The following is a 22,562-nucleotide window of genomic DNA, read 5'->3' as shown; positions in this document are numbered from 1 at the left end:
CGTTTTTGTCCTGTAAAGCTTTACCAAAATCTCTGGTAGTATACTGCTCTGTCTGTATCATTGAAATGATCATGAATTAAACTGCGTATATGTCATGGCAGTTCGGATGTCTATAGCTGCACCGTATTTGCCGAGCTTGTCATAGAGATGTTGTAGACGGTCATTGAGAGACTTAACTGGAGCAACTTTTGTTGCCCTCTGGTTTAATTTCCTGCACATTAGTTATGACGATGATGAACTGAACACCCATACCATGTGACCATGTGACTGCGTGACCCGCAAATGCGCCTTTCTATGTTTTTTTTGCTAAACTGGGCGAATAACTACTAAAATCTTTGCATAGTGCGGAGTGTGTGGGACTGGAGACAGGGTTGCCCTGACTCTAGGATTACTGATCTTATGCAATCTATATGTTGGCTTTCCCAACAATATATAATTTGGGTCAGCTCTGGCTCCTAAAGGCTGAATGGTAAATCTACTAGGAAATTAGACTGAGATGCCTCGGGAGTTCAGATTGTCTAGGGCATTGAAATTCGTCCTTCCAGGAAGTTGTCAGGCCAAAGCTAGGTCAGGGCCCACGTTCATAAATCGTGTTGGAGTCTGAGTGCTTGATCAGGGTGCGGTTTTGCATTTTAGCTCTTAATGGGTAATGTTAAAGTGAAATGTCTCGGTTTTTTTAAATTTCTTTATTTTTTATTTTTTGTAAAAGGCTACCTGTCCTGATAAAAATGAACTCTCAGCGAACTCTCTACCTCTAGTGAGTGCTGAGATATAGCCCCAAACTGTGCATGCTTCAGGTACCTGCGTCGCTATGGACTACAACGTGGCAGATTACATTCTCTGGGTTGGCATCAGACAATGGCAGTCTTTTATTGGGGGGATGGATGCATGCTGTTATTTGACAGAGGCTAATGTCTCTAGCAACCTGGCCACTAAAACTATGTTTATGATGTTCACTTCTGTTCACGTTCATGCTTAAGTTTAGTGAATTATAAAATAAGATACAATATAGCCATCGCTCAAGTCAACCAAACAGTTGCTTGGAGTCATTTTGGATGGTAATTTATCATGGGTGGTGCAACTAGACAGCTATCAAAATGGGAAGAAGCCTGCAGTGATGAAGATATGTTGAAAAGTTATATCAATAAATTCAATTAGGCAGGTAATACAGGTTTTGCTATTATTACAAGGATGGTCGAGTCGGCAGATTTTTAAACTGGGAGATGAGACTAGAACTTGTGCAACCCAAGTGGGGTGTTTTATTTACAAAAGTGCCCCCCAACTTATACACAAACATTTATATATACACAAAACAAAACAAAAAAATCAGCATGTGAATTATACCTGACTCATGCCCACCTACTGCCAGCCGCTCTACTAACAGCAAATGACCTGCTTATATACTGTACATTAGCTAGACTCCGCCATTTCCACACAAAATCCAATTATCTCACAGAATAAATAAAAGTACATTTTTACACAAAGAAATCATTATACATAATTAAAAGTTACAGCTCTAATCTCCAATCACATATCTAATTGGATACAAGAAAATATGACTAAAAACACATTACGGTCCCCCCCTGTCTAAATCACTATAATCATATCTGATGTGACAGCAAACATCCAAACTTCAGAGGCCATGTGAAATGCCTTCGGGGAAAACGTCGCCACTGTTATGTATTGGGTATTGATAAAACAACCAATTGTCAGCAGGGTCGTGCAGCTTCCATGTGATCATGTGATGCCTTTTTGACAATCAGATGGAAGCTGCGAGGCTTTGCTGCTAATTGGCTGTCTAATCAACACCCAACAGAAAATAGTGGTGATGTTTTTTTCCCCCGGAAAATCATACCTGATGCCACATCAGGTATGATTAAAGTGAAAACCAACAAAAGAAAGGCAATACACCACATTACATTAGATTTATTTGGCAGACGCTTTTATCCAAAGGGACGTACAAAAGTGCATTTCATGGTCATGGACAACTACAAAACACAGGTTCAATAACATACAATACTTATTTTGTACAGCTATTTCTAGCCAAGAACACAGTTTAGTTCACACAGTGAACCCTATTCTGACCTAACCTCTAATTATCATTGCGGCATATCACCCAGCCCTAAGTGTATGTCATTATGATGTATACCTCTACCAACATTGCTCCTGTCACCGAAGCTATTTCTGTGCAGAGATTGCTTTGGCCAGCCACTGGGAGAGGCTTAATCAGTTATGCCTTGATCTGTTAAATGAGCTGAAAGGCGTTTTGTGGTGGAATTTCCCTTTCAGATATGGGCATGGGAAACTTGATAAAAGATATAAAAGATCAGCAGTCTTTTTCTGGTTTGTGACTGTTGTGGTTGTGCAAATAAATATGAGATCTTGATGAGGAGTGGGAATTGTAGTTCTGTTGAAAAGGGCAGCCGGCACCATGAAATTGTTCTTTGAGAATGATACTGATCTACAGCTGATTCCTCAGTGGCAGAGAGGATACAGTGCTTTCTTTATCCTGTCAGCTTTCGTATTTTTAAATAGTAATAATTGATATAATGGCAGCAGGAAGTGTTCCGAGTGAACCTATGTCTCTTATAATGTGCGTTCTTTGTCCATTAGCACCAAAAATAACATTTGCACAAAGTTCCAATGGTATGATTTATTAGGGACTTATGACAGACTGGAACGCAAGTGATTAATTACAGTGATATCATTTTGAAGCGAATAAGGGCATTGATGTCATTCTGAAGCAGATAAACAGTCATTTTCAAGCCATTCCTCCCAAAAGTTCAGCTTGCCAGCGTTGGACCTTTGGAGAACGTAATATTAAGTGTTGGCACCCTGAGGGTGGGGTGGTGAGTGATTTTATCGGTTACATGTTCTGTTTGTCAGTCTGATCCTGAGAAAGTCAAGGAGCCGCTGCTTAGCCTAGGCCAGCTAGGATGTGGAAGGATCCCTGGCTGTGATTCCTCTTGCTTAACTGTTCCCTGCAAGGGCTGCATTAGCATTTACATGAAGCCCCTGGAGTTTGACTAGCAAACATTTGATCTTGTGAACTGCGCTGTACATAAAGGGATGATTTCTTGTTTTGCATTTTCTTTGTTTACTTTGCTGAATATATTTCCAGTTTTCTGTTCATTTTGATCTGCTTATTTTCTCATGACTTCCTCTTCCAGCCATGAGACTGGAAAACAAGTGGATGTGTCCAGTATGAGTGCTGTGAATGGCCCGTTTCCTCTGCTCCAAGATAAAAGGCTTTCTAATTATGTCTCGTGTACACCCTGACCTCCTGAAAATGTGCATGTTTATCCTTTGTTGTGTATGTTTTTTTGGGGGAGGGGGTGGGGGGGGCTGCCTCTTGCCATCGTCTTCCCTCTGTCCCTAAGGACCTGGCTGCTGGATGAGATTGTGGTGTGTGTGCAGGCCCAATGTTTTTGTGCATTTCCTCCATAATCTGCATGGGGGGCTGATGAATGTCCATCTCCTAAATGTTTTTTCACTTCATTCCAGAGGACGTGATTTCATATTGTCCACTCTTTAAATTTCACAGGTAATAAAACCTGACCGATGGTGCTGTACATCATGGAAACTGAGTTGTGTGTGTGTGTGTGTGTACTTTTAAGGTAGGGACTGAGTGAGTGAGCTGTGTATATAGGTGATTGTTTATGTACGTGCAATAAGAATGAGTGAATTTGCATTTAGGTAAACGTATCTGCTTGTGTAGTTTACCATGTGCATGCATTTGAGTGAGTGCATGTGTGTGTTCTTTATGAGCCCAGTGTTGATGATGCATAAATAAAAGGCTTGTTAATAAACGTAATTCAAAATAACTGGCTTAAAATGTTTGATAATCAAGCATGTAATCAGGTAGGAAATTCACATCCCTCCCAAATCAACCATTCAGTTACATCAGTGTAGTTCTGCAGATCAGGACTACACTGATGTAGCTGCAGATCAGGACTACACTGATGTAGCTGTAGGTCAGGACTACACTGATGTAGCTGCAGGGCAGGATCACACTGATGTAGCTGTAAGTCATGACTACAGTGATGTAGCTGCAGGTCATGACTACACTGATGTAGCTGTAGGTCAGGACTACACTGATGTAGCTGCAGATCAGGACTACACTGATGTAGCTGCAGGTCAGGACTACACTGATGTAGCTGTAGATCAGGACCGCACTGATGTAGCTGCAGGTCAGGATCACACTGATGTAGCTGTAGGTCAGGACTACACTGATGTTACTGCGTCACCCGAGTAAGAAGGGTCTGGATTAGATACTAGGGCTGTCAGAACCAATTTCAAAATGCCAACATTCGAATGACAAAACAATTTGTTTCGGATTAGTTTCATTCAGGAAAAATTAGCATTTGAAAGTGTAAACAAACCACGACATTTTATTTTGCACAAAAATTTTTTTTCCTTTACGGCACATTCCTTGCTCTTCTTGTGCAAAGCATCATGGCTGACAATATAGCTGTCAGTATTTCTCCTGAATGTCTAATGTTTGGAAAGTGTTTCGATTTTTTGCTGCTCTTGGCAAGGTTCAATTGAAGTAGTAGTTTGCTGAATTTGCAAAGTGGAGCTAATCCAGAATGGAGATATCGCACACAAACTGGCATGAGGGCCCACTTAAACTCTGCATCTAGCAGGTTTGGAGAGCTTACCATGTCGGATGCACCTGCATCTGTAAACAGCCACGCATGTGTGTACCTGATGGGACACGCATCTACATGCTGTAACAGCACGTTAACAGAATGAGCCACTCAGCAGCCCGGCACCTCCTTTTGATCTCTTTTGCTGATTGTGCATGCATTTTATAAATGAGTGACCATGCGTGTACATCTGCTCTAAAGTGCATACGAAACGAAAGCATTTTGTTATGGAAAGTAGTACATAGCACACCTCATTAAGTCCATTTTATGCTTCAGTAATGGCTGTAGAGCTACCAGTCTTTTGTTGTTTACTCTGTTTCTGAGGTGGGGAATGTGGATAATCCCCCCCCCACCCAGTCCCTTTCTCCCTGATTGAACCAGAGCAGTTTATTTCAGACAGCTCTGATTACAGCCCGCGTCTTACTGAGCTCTCAGACGGACCTCTGGTTTTGTTTCATTTCCAACAGTGTGTGGATTACTAACTTAAAGGACGTTACAAATTCACACACTCAGAAGAAGGGGAGTTGCAGTATTTTTGTTTGGTATTTTAGGGTGTGCTGTGCTTCATTTACTGACTTTCACTTTCTTTTTGCCTGTTTATTCCAGGCAGCAGTTGTCACAAACAAACTTGGAGGACTCGTCGTCTGTTTCTCCAAAAACGCCTCGCCCGAATGTCAAAAGGAAAGCACCAAATGCAAGTCGGCCAGTGGTAGAAAGTACCATTATGAAAAATTTTCTCAAAAAGGGGAATTCCCCTTCCTCCTCTTCCTCTTCATCCTCCCTTACAAAAAGGCCCCGACTACAGCCTCCATGCAGCAATAAAAATTTGAGACAGGACTCATTGAAGATGATTCGAACTGTGAAAGTGGAGTTAGTGCCATTACCTGCAGAAATGACAAGGACTCTAGTCAAAGAAAGGGTGGCGGTACCTTCAGGCCTGACAAGGGCTGTAAAGGAAAAGCAAGTTAAGGTTTCTGCACAGGTGTCTAGATCTGTGAAGGACAGGAGAGTTGAGGTACCTGAGCAGGGTGCCAGGACTGTGAAAGAGGAGAGAGTTGAGGTCCCTATGCCACTGACTGGGCCTGTGAAGAAGGAGAGAGTTGAGATCCCTGGGCAGGGTGCCAGGACTGTGAAGGAGGAGAGAGTTGAGGTCCCTGTGCCACTGACTGGGCCTGTGAAGAAGGAGAGAGTTGAGATCCCTGAGCAGGGGACCAGGACTGTTAAAAAGGAAATGGTAGCAGAACCTGCAACAGAGTCATCATCCGGTTTGACCTCCAGCCCTGAGTCTGCTTCCACCTCCCTCAGTATGAATGCCATAGTGAAAGGTGAATTCTGGTTTTACTCCAGCAGCTATAAAAATGTGAATGGAATATAGAGAAACATTAAAGCTGGTTCTTCAGTCTCAGTTATTCTTGGATACAGAAGTGTGGAATAGTTATTACTATTAGTCCACATTTGCAAGATTTTTATTTATTTTTAATTTTTATAAAAATTATTTTTTTCAATTGGTGACATTCCACTGGGCATTTAAGAAGGGAACTATGATTAAAAATAAGCTTGTTTTGGCAGTACCTCTGTTTTGCTAGTTGCAAATAGCAGGCTGTCATTAAAATAGAAACTGTCTATAGACAGCTGGAGAATGTCCCTTTATTTACTTATTCATTTTGAGGTGCAGCTTTGAATGTGTGCCCCAGTGGGATTCACGGGAAGTCTCTGCATGTGTTTGTGTTCCAGTGGAGTGTCCGGTTTGCTCAGTGGGCATCCTAGAGCACCACATGAACAGTCACCTGGACAGCTGTCTGATGAGAGGAGAGAAAAAGGAGAGCTTGCGGAGGTATGGCAGGAGTGTTTTTTTTCCTTTTTACTCATCTTTGCAGGTATTTTAGGACTTCCAGGCCAAATGCATCAAAGGAAGGGCTGTGCTACCAAATGACAACTGCTTCACAGCAGTTTCCCAAAGATTCTCCAAAATGTATAATTACGATAGTGTCAACAGTTTTTTAAACGTGTGCATATTCTCTGAGACGGTAACATTGAGGAGTTTATAGTGTGTCAGTGTGTCAGCCTCTAAGTCAATTAGCACTGCCCACCTCCTTCGGTGTAATGCTAGTCTCCTTCCTTCTGATAAACTGCTTCCTGTGAAGTCGGACCATCGGGAGTTTGAGACCCAGTTTTGCCCTCGCACTGTTCTTCTCACTCTGGTCTTTAAGCTTTGTCCAAGTGCAGTAAGTACAAATACAGTTTCCCGTGGGACTAAAGGTGTTGTCAGGACAATGTTCTTCTCATTGAACAAAGGCGGAAAACGCACAGCTTCCTGAGCTGTGGCAAGAGTAAGAATTCCTCTGGCCTTCAGCAGTGGCTTGCCCCTCATTATGATAAACAGGAAATCGCAGCCTCAACATACCGACTTACAGGATTTTTTGTCTTTTAGTACTCTTCCTCTGCTGCTGCAATTAGGGTTGCATATGAGAGGCTTTTTTTGTCCAGTATTTTTGTTTGTAGCCTGCTCATAGCTACCCTCTTTGTTCTGAATGTAATCAAAGGAGAGACAGGTTAAAGACAAGAAAGCGTTCCTGGATGTGTTCTTCCTTTATTGCCCATGGCTGGTAAGCCATTGAAGCAGAACTCTTTTTCATATTCTCTGACTGCTAAAAGGAAACCAAGTAGCAATTTAGCGACTCCAGTAAAATAGACAGTTTTCAACTCAGTTGTATGTCTTGTAAGAAAACAATTCTGGTTTTTGATGTGATTTCAGACCGTTTTAGCCCCTGTCCCTGAAAGAGCCTGCAGTTTTTACTCATTTTACTGGATGGAGCAGTGACAGTCCATAATTTCACTAGGGGCAGATGTTGAGGGCTAGTGTAACTGTAGGAGGAAGCCAGCTTTGGGCATCTCTTCCTCTCTGGGGCACAGCTGAGCATTTTGCCCTGAGCAGAGGCATCCAACAGTTCTGCAGTGATTGTGATTGACAACGTGTCTAACTTTTGTGGCTCAGTCTCGTGAGGATGGCTGATGTGTTTTTTCGTAAATGCGAATAAACTCTTTCCCACAGGATTTATTTTCTGAAAATGATTCACTACAAGTTCCAGTCAGATGGAAAAATCCCAGAATCATTGCAGTTATTCTGCAACCTGCTTCTCATTTATCACAACGTGCATTCAGTAGGGGAGATTTTGCCTTTGCTCAGGACTGTTTTAGCTTTGCATGGGTTTGGTCCTGGAGTATGTCCTTACAGTAGTTGCTGGTCATAACTCATAATGTGTAAAGGTGTCTTATTTCTAAATTAAATGGAATTCAACTCTGAGAAGTCTGATATCGAATTTAAGTGTTGTGGATATGCCAGTAAATAAAGAGTTGTGGTTCTGTGAAGCTTTTTTCTTTTTAGCTTGGAGTTATTCCCCCCCGCCCCCCCCAAGGGTTCCAGCGCTTCCAAAATGATGAGCCAGCCCACTGAATCCCAGTCTTGATTAGTGTGATGAGATTAAAGTTTGGCACTTTGACCACATCCTCTGTAAAGGTTGCTCAATTTTTGGTCTTCTGTGTAGGCGTAACTGTTTAATGTCAGAATGTGTCAGTTCTGGATCACAAATGGCTCAACTGTTGCTGCTCTCCCCCAGACTTAGCGAGCACATAATTACCTTTTTATTTATATGTTTAATGTCTTTGCTGTTTATATAGGCTCTTATTAGCTCAAATAAATTCTACAATTAGCAAAAACAAAATGCTGTTATTCCTCCCCCACAGTATAAAACATGTGCATTTGAGGGCACAATAAGTCTAGTACTGACCTTTGACATGAAGTGTCAGTGTGCAGTGCTAGTTCTATCTCTGGCATGTGACTGGAGGCATACTGTACTGTAATACTGGCTTTTTTTTGTTGCTTTCTGTCATTTGCTGCTAATGTGGATGGATTGCTTGCTTCTGTAGAATAGTTGTGCTAATTTGTGCTGGCAGACTTTAATACATCTCTCTGCTACTACAGAGGAGAAATGTGCTCGGGACAATTTTTGTCCAGCTGGTCAGTGTACCGTATTGTGGAATGGTTTGGTTTGTCAGAGAACTTGAAGGATAGACTGTGTTTGTTGGATTTCATAATTTGGTGTCCCTCGGCCTCGTTCAGGACCGCGCCTCGAGCATAGAAAAGGACAATTTGCAGATTGGTTGGGGGAAAAACAACTTGGATTGTAATTTTGTTTTGTTTTGTTTTGTCTTTGCTTCGCTTGTGTGATCAGTTAATCTTTGCGAATGCTCCAGGGAGGGTCAGCCTCAGACAAGAAAAACAATGTGGGCCTAATATCGGGTGGCAGGGAACCCGGAGCTGTTGCTTCCTGCCTGTGCTGTGGAAAATGTAGATCATTTCGGATTCAGATTTTGCATTCAGCGTGGTGGCAGAGCAAAGGGAAACTGGTGATTTATGAGTCTTTACTGATAGATCAGGGGAGAGAGGACGGAGACGTGCTTTACTCTGCTGCCAGATATATTCATGCCTTACACGCTTTATTGGGGGTGACCCTGAGCCCTGGCTGTTGTTTGGTTGAGTGAGAAATTGCCCGTGTCTGTGCATACCGGTCCTGAGTTAAGTAATCAGTTGTGCATCTTTATCGCTCTTGTTTTGGGCTGAGCTCAATGGCTTCCTTCTCTGGTTCAGCCAGCTTCTGACCTGCGTCTGAGCGCTGATAGTCTGGAGGAGCTTGGCTGCCTGCCCTGTGTACTTTAGTGCATTTTTACTGGAAGGGGTGTGACGTTAGGAAGGAAACACTGTTGTAAGTCTCCTTTCTCTCTCTCTCTCTTTCCTTCTGGACAGTGTTTATGCATAAACAAATTAAATTATGGGTGACTAGAAGGTAATGCCAACTGTGACTTATACTGTAGTGATGACTACTACTGGCTATGACTTCTATTTATTCTGTTTTTCTCCTGCTTTTTTGTGTTTTCTGCTCATATATAACAGTAGATATAAAAATTTTAAGCCTTATGATGTTCTATTTGTGCAATAATATTAGTGATCCAGATTATTCTCAGATAGGACAATATTTGTGAAAATTAAGTGTTGTTAACAGAAAAACGATGTGTGATGTGAGGCAACAGTTGTAAACATGTCAAGCCATCAAACTCCTCCCACTCCCCAGGAAAACAGTTTTTTTTCTTCTGTTTATTGCAGCTCAGCCAAAAAGAGGAAGCCGCTTGGCAAACTGGTGTACAACCTACTGAGCATGCAGGTGCTGAGGGAGAGACTGAGGGACCTGAACCTACCCACCCAGGGTTCGCGGGATCAGCTGGTCAGGAGACACCAGGAGTATGTGCTCCTGTACAATGCAGAATGCGACTCCTTCACCCCCAAGTCAGGTTGGAAGGCCCTTTATACTTGTGTTCAAAACCAGGTCAGAGCAGGTCCCCCACCCTTTTTTAATTTTAGGGATGTATAATTTCTTCTAAATATGCTAAAACTATTCGTTTTTCCTATTTCTTTCCCCGTCAGAAAATTTACATTATGTTTTGCGATTGTTCTGTCAGACTTCTGGTTGTGATTTTATTTGTCAGGTTTTATTACTTTTTAGAACCTAATATGAAATCATACTTCCCATGTAGTAGAGTACACGGTTTCGTTGATATATTGTATTTTCATTGGTTTTTTATACCGTTCATATTTTTGCACTCCCAATGAGCATCTGTCACATCAAGGATGGCTAGATGGACTAAAGCCAATGTGAGCAAAATACTCTTAAAGTGACTCCTGAGAAATACTCTTCAAATACTCTCCATGCATTTAAATCACAGAGTTTGAAGGAAGAAGCGTACCAAGGTTATATGTGGAAACTTTAATGCCTTTAAAAAGTGGTACTGTGATACTTACATTATTTTAACATTACATATGGTTGTTTGAGGCTTCATGAACCATAAAAATGGCCATAAGGGTCATTAAAGGGTGGTATTGTAACCCTTTGTACTAATCATGTCAAGCAGTGCCATTTGGTTAGAGAAGGACAGTGATTTATAACACATTATAACTCTGCCCATTATGTAGTTCATGAAATGTCATTCCCTCATCACTAAACCTCCAATCCTTTTTAGGCTATTTCACAAATATTAAAATTGGGCATACTGTTTTAATGTGTTGAAAATTCTTCAAATGCTTTAGCTGCTGAACAAAGTCTGAGGTATGAAATAACAAAGATGCAGAATGTAATTTACAATCTGGAACAGTATGACATGAATAGGAAGAGTTTATAGCGGGTGCAAACAGATTTCAGCAGCAAGTGAACTTTTGTGCCCTGATAGTCTTTTTCAGTACTTGGTATTTCATTTTGATCTTAGTACCAAGCAGTAGCAGCTTTAGTGACTTTATTTGCAATTCAAAAATTGTGTATGCCTGAGAAGCATATTTTTGGTAACATTCAATTGATGCAGTAGCCTGCTCTTGGAATGTACACTCTACACTGAATGCTGTAAGTAGCATTCACCTAAATTGCACTTATTTTGGACATACTTTTACTCAAATTTCCCCATATTTTCTGAATATAGCCCCCCTCCTGTTCCTGGATTTTAATGAAACGTGACACAACTGCCATACTCACTGGTCCTCAAGCAGAACCCTATCAAATTCCCCTGGGCACAAGGTCAAAGGTCAGAGTCAGAGGCACCTGATAAGTTTGACTATTTCCAGTTCTAGCTCATTTTCATGGAACTTTAAACGAATATTCCTCTCAGTGCTCCCTAGAACCCAATTTATCATCGAGTTCGAATTTCAGATGTCAAGGTCACAGCAGTCTCTTTTCCAAAGCAAGGTTGTGATTGTTTGTGCTTGTACTTTGACAGGATCGAAGACCTCTATTTGCTAGATAACACCATGGCGCAGGTATGGTTTCTGGTAGCATTCCTCAGGAACTGAACGAAATCAGAGTTCTAATCAGGCCACATTGCTTTAAAATGCTTTGAAACGGTCCCAGGAACTCCTTCAGAGGTTTCAGCCTATTATTTCCAGCAGTAACTGTCTTCCGTTCATTACTCGGAATTGTTAAAAAAGAGATGGAAAGCACAATTCTTCACTATTTCTTTTTGGAATAAGTTCTCCAATTGTAGAAATAATAATTTAAAACAAAAACATTTTGCAGTTTTCCTTGACAGAAAGACAGTAATACATTATATTTTGGGGGAAATTTGCCTGAAGCTCTAAATCACTGCAAAGTTGGAGGGAAAGACCTGTCGGCATCACGGTCCAGCCTTTGAGCTGGCCGGGGTGAATGCTCCACACTTCCGGGTGGTCGACCATGTGACGGAACTATCAGTGCCCAGACAATCCCCAGTGCCACAAGAAAAGAGGCAGACTGTCTTTTGGGTTTTTCTTTCTGTGTGCGATTTGAGGCCTGCTGTGATGTGCGCTGTACGCCCCCCCCCCCCACCCCTAAACCGCCCACCCCAGAAGCCACAGCTGCCAAAAAGTTTCCTTTGAGCTGTGAGCCCAAGGCCTCGGGAGAGAGATGCCAGGTGTTGGGTTTCCAGTACAAATCAGTTGCACTTCCTCATTTCCTTGAAGGGCCCCATGCATTTCCTAGTGCATCTGATGTCTCTTCAAAAAGCCGCATAACTTTAATCCCCACAAGGGGATGTTAAACCTGAGAGATGAGAAACAGCATCAGTCTTTTTGACATGAACGGCATGAAGTGACCCTCTCAGAAGGAATATCTTGAGTGGTTTGTTTTTCTCCATCTCTCGCTTTCATGCATCTCATAATTGGAGGGAAATCAATATGCGGTGTAGGGCGTTATGTGCCATGTCAAGCAGTGTTAGGTAAACACAACATAATGTGACTTTTGAGCCTCTTATCAGTGAAGTTGCTGTACCGAACCAACATTGCCATAAAAAAAAATGCTGTTCTTCAGTACTGTGGAAGGGAATACACATTTTCTGGACTGGTAAGCTGAAATGGTCCACTGGTTTTTGTTTGCACTTTTACTGAATATTTTTCTTCTGAGTAGATATTTGCTATATTACTACCATTATCAGTGTTTACAGTTTTACAGCCTACGTAAGCTTTTGTGTGATCAGTTTGCATATTAGGTCATTTAAATGTTTACCCAGCAGCAAATGATGTAGATCGATTTGGTGCCGGTACAACTGGAAGTTTCTTTTCTGGGATTCAAACCCAGCTGGACAGTCAGAGCCCAGTGCTGACAGCAATGCTCCTCTAAACTGTGAGATTACTGCTTCCAGTTGAAAGTTAAGAGTGAAATCTTTGGAAGCCCCTAAACCCATGCCTATGCTTGATTGATGTGGGTAGAAAAAACTTTGACTATGTATTCCCAATTTGATTCATTTAAAATGGACGGATATAAGCATAAAGGTGGCTAGCCTTGTCTTCAGATAAGTCATTATTGTTCACATTCTGGCACAAAAATCTATAAAGGCTTTCTATTTTGCTCTTGCTATGACTGGTGAAATACTGTACTTCATGTGACAGTTAAAATTAGTTTTTCTTTTTTTAATGTTTCTGGTATGATATTTACAACCTCATAAGCGCTGTAGAACAGTGGATAATTGTTTCCCCCGTGGGTATCAAGAATATCCTGTTGTGTCAGCCAGTCAGAAGCATAGTCTGAAATTTGCTGAAATGATTTTGGCTGGCAGCAGCATATAGTATACAGTTCTTTAAAATGACATTTACCGGTGACATTGTAAATGAAATGAATCAAAGGAAAAAAGCCCCCCTTTAAACCCCGCCCCCGTGATTAAAACCCAGGTTAAGGTTGTGTTCATGTGTACAAATCTGCAGTAATGTAATACTAAAGTGAGCACCAGTTTGGTATCTCTCAAGCTCACATCTTTCAGGGTACTTGGTATGTGTCTGATAATGAGCACAAATGATTAGATTAATGTATCAATGTAACAAAGACTTTGGATCTGAAAGTCAGATTCTCCATTTCAGGAAGCAAGCAATTGCCGCTACATTCTGAGTGCATTTCATTCGTAGATTCTTTCCACACTTTCAATCACGTTGGACACATGTGCCACATGAAGTGAAAATGGGCAAAGAATACTCACCTTGCTTTCTAGATACAGTGTGAACACACCAAACTATGTGGCGGTGGCACAAGGTGTTTCCTCAGTGGATTTTGTTGAAAAAAATTCAATTACCTTGGCGACAAAACTATCATGTTCAGGCTGAGTGGTCATTTTTTTCAATCTATTTCTCAACAGTACAGTGGAATGTGTTGCACATACCCAAATAATAAGAAAAGCTTTCAAATGTAAGTGTAGTTTTTCTTGTGAATGTTAGAAGGAATCCAGAATATTACTTTGCAGTTTACAGATTAGTTTTGCTAGTTTTTTCCCCACAGACAGTCTTTCTGAAAAAATCCCCGTTGAAAGACTGTATGGAATGATAATCAGGTTATTGAACTGCATTCATCTGATTGTGACTATGCATATTTCATATCAGTGCATTGATTTTTGTGTGAGAATTATATTTTTTTCATTGTTTTTGTAAACAGCAGAAGATATAGCAAAAGAAGTGAAGGCGAATGAAAAGATGAGAGCCCAGCTGCAAAGGAAATCTAAAAGTGTATGTACTATACCTTACAGAGCTACTGTACAAGTCTGATTCACTGTGCTTTAAAAACTGCACAAATGGATTTTCTATGTTTTTAGTCTTCGTTTTGATTGCTTTGCAGGTGATGGTCTTTTCGAAGAATCAAGCGGAAGAAGAAATCGACAAATTGCATTCAAATTATCGTAAGTCACGGGCCATGCAAAGAAGTCATTACTGATCAACTCCACTATTCTGTCAGCAGATGTAAGATTAGGGATACCGCACTTAGCGTCTGCTCGTCAGATGAAAATGGGATTACATTCCACGCACTGACTCAATCTAAGCAATGCGATCCACTCCTGGTGGACCTGTACCTTGGTTACAGGTCGCCCAAACCCAGCTTTTTGACCTCATACTATTTAATATATAATTTCCTTTTGCTTCCTCCTGTCCTGCAGAAAAGTGCCACTTTTTAGTTTAGCAGACCATCTAGTTCATAATGCACCCTCGAGGAGCTGTAAACAAACTGCTTAACTTTCTGTTTTACTGAATTCATAAACGTTCATGCCGAAAAGCCCAGATTATTGAGCAATGTCTTTGCGACACCCTCAGAACTTCTGGGGGAAGGAAGACAGAGAACAGCACTTTCGGAATTGGTTTATGTGATTTGAGGCGTGCGCCTGTGTTTTGTGTTGGTTTGACCTTTCTGTGGCGAGCGAGCAGAATATTAATAGTGGAGCACACTGAAAATAAATATGGAAGCAAGCAGGCATGTAAGTATAGGGATAAGTCTACTATGACTGTCTTGTCAGTGTTTGAAGAAATCTTTGTCATCTTGATCATTCTGCAAGCCCATTCCTAAGTGTTTGTGCATGAATAAGTATTTTGAGGTGAAGCGTCTGTCCTTTCAGTGGTGAATGGCTCGCAGAGCTGGCGCTGAGTCAGAACTTTGAGTCAGATTAATGGCTTGTGCCTAATACATCTTGATGCACAACAGTGTCACCTTGGGTCTGTGCTCTTGTTGTCTAATCGCTGCCTCTGGGTCACCTTGCCATGAATAGCATCACACAGTGTGCACGTCATGGTTTCTGCACGTGTGAACTAGGGTTGTGAAGAGAGAGGAGCTGCTGTACGTTCTGCTGATTCATTTTTTTTTTTAGTGACTTCTGCAGTTTTCTGTGCTGTGGATAAATATAGGCCCTACTCTCTTATGGGTCTGGAAGACCTCAAAAACTACTGGGAAAGGAACAAAATGCTTCAAAGACATTGCAAGTGTTGGTCATCCACTTCTAGGGGGTATTTGTCTTAAAGCTGAATGTATCACTCTTTAAGGGAGTTTATGTTACTCATTTAATTAGCTTGGCAAGGTACATAAACAAAGACCCAACTGTGAATGTGCTTTTCGGAAATGGATAAAATATTTGCTAAGGGATAGCCACACATTTCAGCCAGTGTTATTAGTGTTTGGACAGGGCATATCCCCAACTTTTAATGCTGAATGTCTGTAGAACGGAGTGTGCTTTGGTCTTTCTGTAAACGATGTACCATTCAGAGTATAATTATACTCTGAGTCAGAGTACAATTTAAAGGTCCAGGAAACTGGATTCAAATTGTGGTTATACTCCCCAGAAGTGACAATTGATTGTCTTCTTAATATTTCTGTCAAGTTTTTAATCCAATTATAACCATTAAATGTAACAAACAATATTAGATTATTGTGACCAGTTCAGCAGATAAGGACCGGGTGGGAGTGTATCCTGCTCTCAATAACATTCATATCCGTGAGATGTCATATGTAAACCATTGCTCATCGCTAACTAGGTTAGAGCCGGTAAGAGCAGATTGTCTCAAGCAGTAACCGTACTATACCAGACAAAATAAAAGAAAGCAACATAAACTAGGCTTTACCATCATATTGTTAAACCTGAAGATCGTTCGGTGTGTAATAGCATTGTAACACTGAGCTACTGCACACTAACATTAGACTCTATTGCAGTTTCAAACTCTGGGCATTACACCTGAATAAAGAAAGCCTTTGATTCCGCAAGTCTAAGCTTGAAAGCGATTTAATTGTCGCTAGCTAACAGTAGGTCTGCTTACCGATCCACCATGTTCTGCAACAAGTTCCGGGCGAAAATGGGCACTGCAAATGCTAGCTGTTTGGGTTATTGTAATATAAAACCAATTTCTTGTAGCTCTCTTCATTCCTGGGAAAAAAGAGAGAATGAAAAATGCTTAGGGATTTTCAACTTAACTTGCCTTAACCACACAAAAGTGGCAAGAGCATCTTTTACATATCACATGTAGAAAGGATTTCACTGGACGTAAGGTTTTTGTTACGTAAGTAGCACCCAGTTAACCCTGCCCACTGAAAACCCGAAATTTAGGGGGAAAACAAGCCAATTTCGGCACAGGGTTTTGTATGTTTTTTTTTTTTTTTTTGCAAAATCATTTAACATATTTCTTGGAAATTTGTGAATGCAAAAACAACGCATCAGCCAAGAATTCACAGATTTCAGTTTTCTGGACCGCTAAAGGTTCCCCCAGGAGTTGTTGCTTCATATATATTGAACCTCTGAAGGGGGTGATGGAATTCCTGGTGCAGATAGAACATTTACATGACTGATTACGTTCTGATGGGATTTAACAGGGGGACGAATGCCCCACAGTGACAGAGTGGCTGGGTGCAGAATGCTACAAAGCTAAAACCTTGAGGAGCTCAGTGATTCTTTATGTTCTTATTCACAAAATGACAAGTTTTCATTCACGCTTAATATGCCCTGTATCTAGAAATAAATGAACTGACGCATGAACTATGTGTAATCGACAGGTACAGGGAGGATGGGAACCTTGTTAAAGGAGTGTCGCAAACTTTAAACAGGCTGCTGTTTCACTATAAATAGCAGGACAGCCATGACATTTTCTTTGATTAATCATCCATGGGAGGATGACTCACTCATGTTGCTCAGAATGGGAAGGATACAGAGAGACGGAATGAGGACAAACGAGGAAGTGTGAGAGAGGGAGCTCTTGTTGTTCACATCATGGTTTTTTAATGCTGCCGCAAGTCCCTGATGAGCAGCAGTGCTGAGCAATTGTGGGAGATGGGTGACGCAGTTTTTGAACACAGAAGTGCGTATATATATATATATATATATATATATATATATATATATATATATACACACACACTCACTTTATTAGGTACACCTGTTCAACTGCTTGTTAACGCAAATATCTAATCAGCCAATCACTTGGCATCAACTCAGTGCATTTAGACATGGTCAAGACGATCTGCTGAAGTTCGAACCAAGCATCAGAATGGGGTAGAAAGGTGATTTAAGTGGCTTTGAATGTGGCATGGTTGTTGGTGCCATACGGGCTGGTTTGAGTATTTCAGAAACTGCTGATCTACTGGGATTTTCACGCACGACCATCTCTAGGGTTTACAGAGAACGGTACGAAAAAGAGAAAATATCCAGTGAGCGGCAGTTCTCTGGGCGAAAATGCCTTGTTGGTGGCAGAGGTCAGAGGAGAATGGCCAGACTGGTTTGAGCTGATAGAAAGGCAACAGTAACTCAAATAAGCACTCGTTACAACCAAGGTATGCAGAAGAGCATCTCTGAACGCAGAACACGTCGAACCTTGAAGCAGATGGGCTACAGCGAAATGCAAGGTGTACCTAATAAAGTGACCGGTGCGTGTATATGTGCATCTAAAATCTTCAAAAGAATGGGTAATCAATATACCATTAAAATTTACTTCTTAGGGGGGAGAATCCACTGTCATTTTAGTTTTTTAAAATATTATATTGTACTAGGGGAATAGGAATTAATTAGTCTGTTTCACTTAAGTTGCAGAATGTGAGGGCTCTGCAGAGGTGATGCTGTTGAGCGGTCTTCCAGTTTATTTATTTATTTATTTATTTACTTATTTGCTTTTTGCGTTACGTCTCCCTGAAGCTCTTCTTTGTGTCTTTGTCTCTGGGAACATTTTTGATTCTTTCTCGCCAACACTGGCACAAAACATGGTGTTAAAAAATGAAATAAACAAGACCACGTCAAAACCTAGTATACGGCTGGACATAACACACTTCATCCAGCCGACCAATGGTGTAACTTCATCACTCAGTCACAGACATTCACGTTTATAGGGCTGGCCCCGCTGTTGTGGTCCAGCCAAAAATCTGTCTCTTTCTCTATCTGTTTATCAAGCCTGCTGCAGCCTTATTTCAAGCTTGTAGATATGTCCATAAGCGGGCTTCTATCCACTACATTCCAAAAAATCCACAGTAACAATGTTTTTGAACCTAGGGAAGCTAGGGCTTGAGTGAAGGAGTAACGGGATCAGTACAAAATTGCAAAATGCGGATACCTGAAATTAAGATGCTGTCTTTGCCAAATCCCATTGGCTTAGCATGAAAATTGTGGGCTGTTCATGAAATAAGGACTTAATAATAGTAAAGCTGTTACTGCCTTGAGCAATCCACTTGTAAATATTGGCAGCATACACTGTATGTCGAATGTACAGTCATTTTAAATTGCTGTATTTTTAGTGAAACATCCAAGCAGGTTCTTTTTTTTTCCATGTATTCTTTCTTCTTATTATTTTTTTTGCTGTGCTGCTATAATTGTAAAATAAACATATTAGCGATGATCATTTCTTGCTTCATCTACTGATGTAAAACTAACAAGCTGTGTGTGTACCTTTTCTCATAATTTAACACTTGTGGCACTTTTGAAGTTAACATTGTTTTGATGGGTGTTTTAATCATTGTTCATTTCTCAATATAAATGTTCAGATAACGTTTAGCAGATAACGCTTGATCGCAATATGTCCACTTATGTACTTATGAAAGTTATAAATATTTCACCTTTAAAGAAACTTTTAAAAGCTGTGACAGGAGCTTTTCCTTGGCGACTGATACACCATAACTGTGGAAGAATGCTTGGGAAAACACTTGTCTGTTTTGATTTCAGAAAGAAAAATCCTTAGGGCTCTCAACCCAAAGAGCCGATTTTCAATTTTTCGCCCTTAGGTTTGTATGGTTTTAATTTGTCACACTTTGAGCCACTAGCAGAGCTTCTGAAGTAAATTTTTTTTCCCACAAACCTACGCTTGAAATCCTCCATCTCTGCCGCTGGCAGTGCTTTGGGTTGAGGTTGTATGTGAGAAGGGATATACTGTAATTAAACCTGCATGTCTTTCTCTCCTGCATGTGCTAGATGTTAAGTACGCATCTGTCTTGCAGCACAGCTCATTGTTCTTTGTGGCCTGCTGTTCTTTTTTAACTGAGGGTGACTGGCGTGATCTTCAGTAAATATGTGAGTGAGTGTATGCGTTTTGACCACGCAGGTTGGTGCGGTTACCTTATATAATCAGTAGCTCAGCCCCATGTTGGTTTGTTGTTTTTCTGTCAGCAGGGTTTGTCAAACTCAGCTTCTTTTGTGGCTGCAGTTCCCTCTATTATAATCAGTGGGTCTGAAGAGCTCAGTATGAAGCATTTGCAAATGGGCATGGTGACAGCTTGTTATCAGGCCTTTGCCTTATTTGGCTCGACCTGCTTTGCCTCCTACTTCAATTAAAGCCCTTGAAATTGCACATTTCCTCCATTAACTTGCATTGTGCTTCTAGTGCTTATTTTCAGCTTGCAGTTGTAAACTTATTTTATTTTATTGCCATTGTAGCAGGACTTGTAAATAAAGTGAGATTCTGTGTGCTGGATTTTGTTTGCTGTCCTAGGGAATCAGACGGTCCAACGCCACCATGCACGATTACTGAGACTTAAAAAAAAAAAAATCCCTATATGAATTTTAATCACCTAATCTCTTCAGCAATCAGGGCAGTTTGAATGGAATCCTAATATAGGCTTTGGATGTGATGAAAGGGCTTCCAATGACTTGGCCTCACATCTGGGAAATAAGTGGTGTGGCAGATTCAATCTTCCTCCTGTCTCAATGAAACGTCGAGCCCATGCAAAGCGAGAGAGTTTAATATTCCATCGCCGCCTGCCTTTGAAAGGCTGACATCTGTGTACATCTGTAAGCATGGTGCAGACACTAGCAGCTGGTGACTGATGGCTCCAGTTAGCTGGTGGAGGGGCCTATCTGCAGTATGACATTGCCCCATGTGAACGGTGGGCAGGTGGCGCAGGGCAGTGATAACTGATGATTAGGAAGATGGTTTTAGCTTTGGAGCTGCTGAGCGTCTCTGAATAGATTGCTTGGTTTCTGAAAGGTGTCACCTCTCACAGCACACTGGGGAGTGTTGTAATGTCAGTTATGTGAGAAACCGCCTCATCCCCTTGTGAATGGTGCATTACTGCTTTGTGCCCAGGGATTTCTTTCTGAAACAAAAACCAGTTCATGCATAATATTTGGCATTTCATATATATGAGGTGTATCCATTTACCAGCAAAAAAACAAAGCTTAGTATAGCTTGGTTTAAATTAGGTCTTCAATAACAGTGCAGTTTGTGCTACAAACTAAGTCTTAAATCTTTTGTTCATATAATGCATTGCCTTTAACCAGATTATGCCATTCACTTTGTTTTTTATGGTTTGTGTTTGCTTCATTTCTCAGTACCGTTATCAAATTGCACACAGTGGACCTCTTGCCAGATTTACAATCAAGACTATTTTTTGATGAACATTTTTAATCATAGAGAGATGACGATTATATGGTAATCGATGTAAGCTATCCTATATCCCATGCACAGATGTGCATTGTCTATTTGATAGCTAATAAACTGTAAATACAAAAGCCAATAAGGAAAGACTGGGCCTGGGGCATGCATAGCAACACACCCCATGAGCAGCAATTGATCGTGTTCAATCTGGCATCGTGTCTGAAGGCTAGTCTGTAATTCTATTGTGTTCATGGGCTTAAACCCACACTGACAAGCCAAAATGCAGCATATTGAGTCCTGGCTTTTATTTCAGAAAAATGCATTGTGTGTTACGTTATGCCCGATTATCCCCCTTGCAGAAGCACCATAAAATTAGATTTCTCAGGAATTCTGGTTCCCGAGCTGTTCAATCGCCCTCTAGATGCTGCTTTTGTTTATAGGAGGTGTGCAGTGCTCTTTCTGTCAGTATTTGCCCCTTCATGGATTCTACCAGTGGCTGTAGTGCTATTGGCATGAATGGCCAAATATTGTAGGATTAGCCTTCCATGTGTCCATTTTTATTTGTTTAAAATTTGTTTTGGTACAACATTTTATTCATTGTGAGGTTTGAGTCTTTGATGAAGCACCTGCAGTCACTGGCAACATTACTGTGATGGGGGAAGGAGAGCTCAGCAACATCTCTGGGACAGTCAGACATTTTGTTACATCTGACGAGGACTGGAATCTTGATCCCAGCACATTCAAGAATCGACATTGTCACACTTTGTTTCTCCCAGCGTTTGGCAAGGTGGTTAAGATGCGGATTTTAAAATGTTAAGCCTGTAGGCTACGCCTGACACTGTGACACCGTATGAGCTGTGTGTACATCATTATGAGAGGGGGGAGGGGGCCCATACCTCAGCTCTGTAAGTGCAGAATAATTATGACTGAGATCATGACTGATTGCTGTATCATTAAGCCACTTACCCTGCATGTGCAAGCTGTTGTACATTTAAACACCACCTGACATTTAAACACCTCCTGCAGTAATTGTCTGAAAGTCAGGTTTCAGATCGGTACTTGGCAGGAACACGTACTCGTGCTGTAAAAATGAATGTGCGGAGCTGTTGGGAACAGGGGTGGGGTTCATATGATGATATCACATTGCAGTGACTTCTCATGAGTCATTGCAAAGTGATTTAGTAAGTATAGATCTGTATAGGGCTGCTTCTCATATATGAAATGTATGTAAATGACATTCACAAGGAGTGTTGATGCAAGCAATGGATGTGGAATCCATGCAGTGATTGAGTTTTGGTTCATTCACTTTCCTGCAAACTACGCTGAGAAATTAAATTATGCGAATGTGATTTTTCATTCCTTTCACTGGAATGATAATGATTGAATGATTTTTATGACCATGTGATCATAATTGCACACCTTTTTCTTGTGGGGTATAAGTTATTTTCCAATATATGACAATTCTTTTGAGTCTGTGCAGAGTCATGGTTATTGCATTTTAAAGAAAACCATGTTGTACTGATCACATAGATTTTATGTCACGTATTTCCGCCAAACAACGTCCATCTGCTTTGGGTATACTTGCTTGGTTTTTTCGTCTTTTACAAACCTAATCTAATAGCTTTGTCTGGATCTTCTGTAGTGCAAGCCTTTTGTTCTGCCTGTTGGCATCATAATTCCTTTTAGATGTAGCATCTGTTCCTTCATGCAGACTGTTTTTCTGTGTGACCTGATCTACAATTTCCAAATATTGAGCTGAA

The 22,562-nt window shown here is 41.0% G+C and overlaps 1 protein-coding gene across 3 annotated transcripts in view; it reads left to right on the top strand.

The window, feature by feature from the left end:
* LOC135237545 (E3 ubiquitin-protein ligase RAD18-like) overlaps nt 1-22,562 on the top strand; it is a 43,598-nt gene that overhangs the window by 5,081 nt on the left and 15,955 nt on the right. For 2 of the 3 annotated variants that reach the window (XM_064304761.1, XM_064304759.1), the window contains exons 5-9: nt 5,256-5,974; nt 6,384-6,483; nt 9,811-9,995; nt 14,138-14,208; nt 14,318-14,378. In XM_064304761.1, coding sequence (XP_064160831.1) covers nt 5,256-5,974; nt 6,384-6,483; nt 9,811-9,995; nt 14,138-14,208; nt 14,318-14,378 — 1,136 coding nt within the window. The remainder of the gene's footprint in view (nt 1-5,255; nt 5,975-6,383; nt 6,484-9,810; nt 9,996-14,137; nt 14,209-14,317; nt 14,379-22,562) is intronic. The other variant, XM_064304760.1, reaches the window with a different exon arrangement.

Source organism: Anguilla rostrata, chromosome 13, assembly GCF_018555375.3.
Source record: "Anguilla rostrata isolate EN2019 chromosome 13, ASM1855537v3, whole genome shotgun sequence".
Taxonomy (NCBI): domain Eukaryota; kingdom Metazoa; phylum Chordata; class Actinopteri; order Anguilliformes; family Anguillidae; genus Anguilla; species Anguilla rostrata.
Note: the sequence above shows the minus strand (reverse complement) of the source record. Positions and strands in the feature narration are given on the sequence as shown.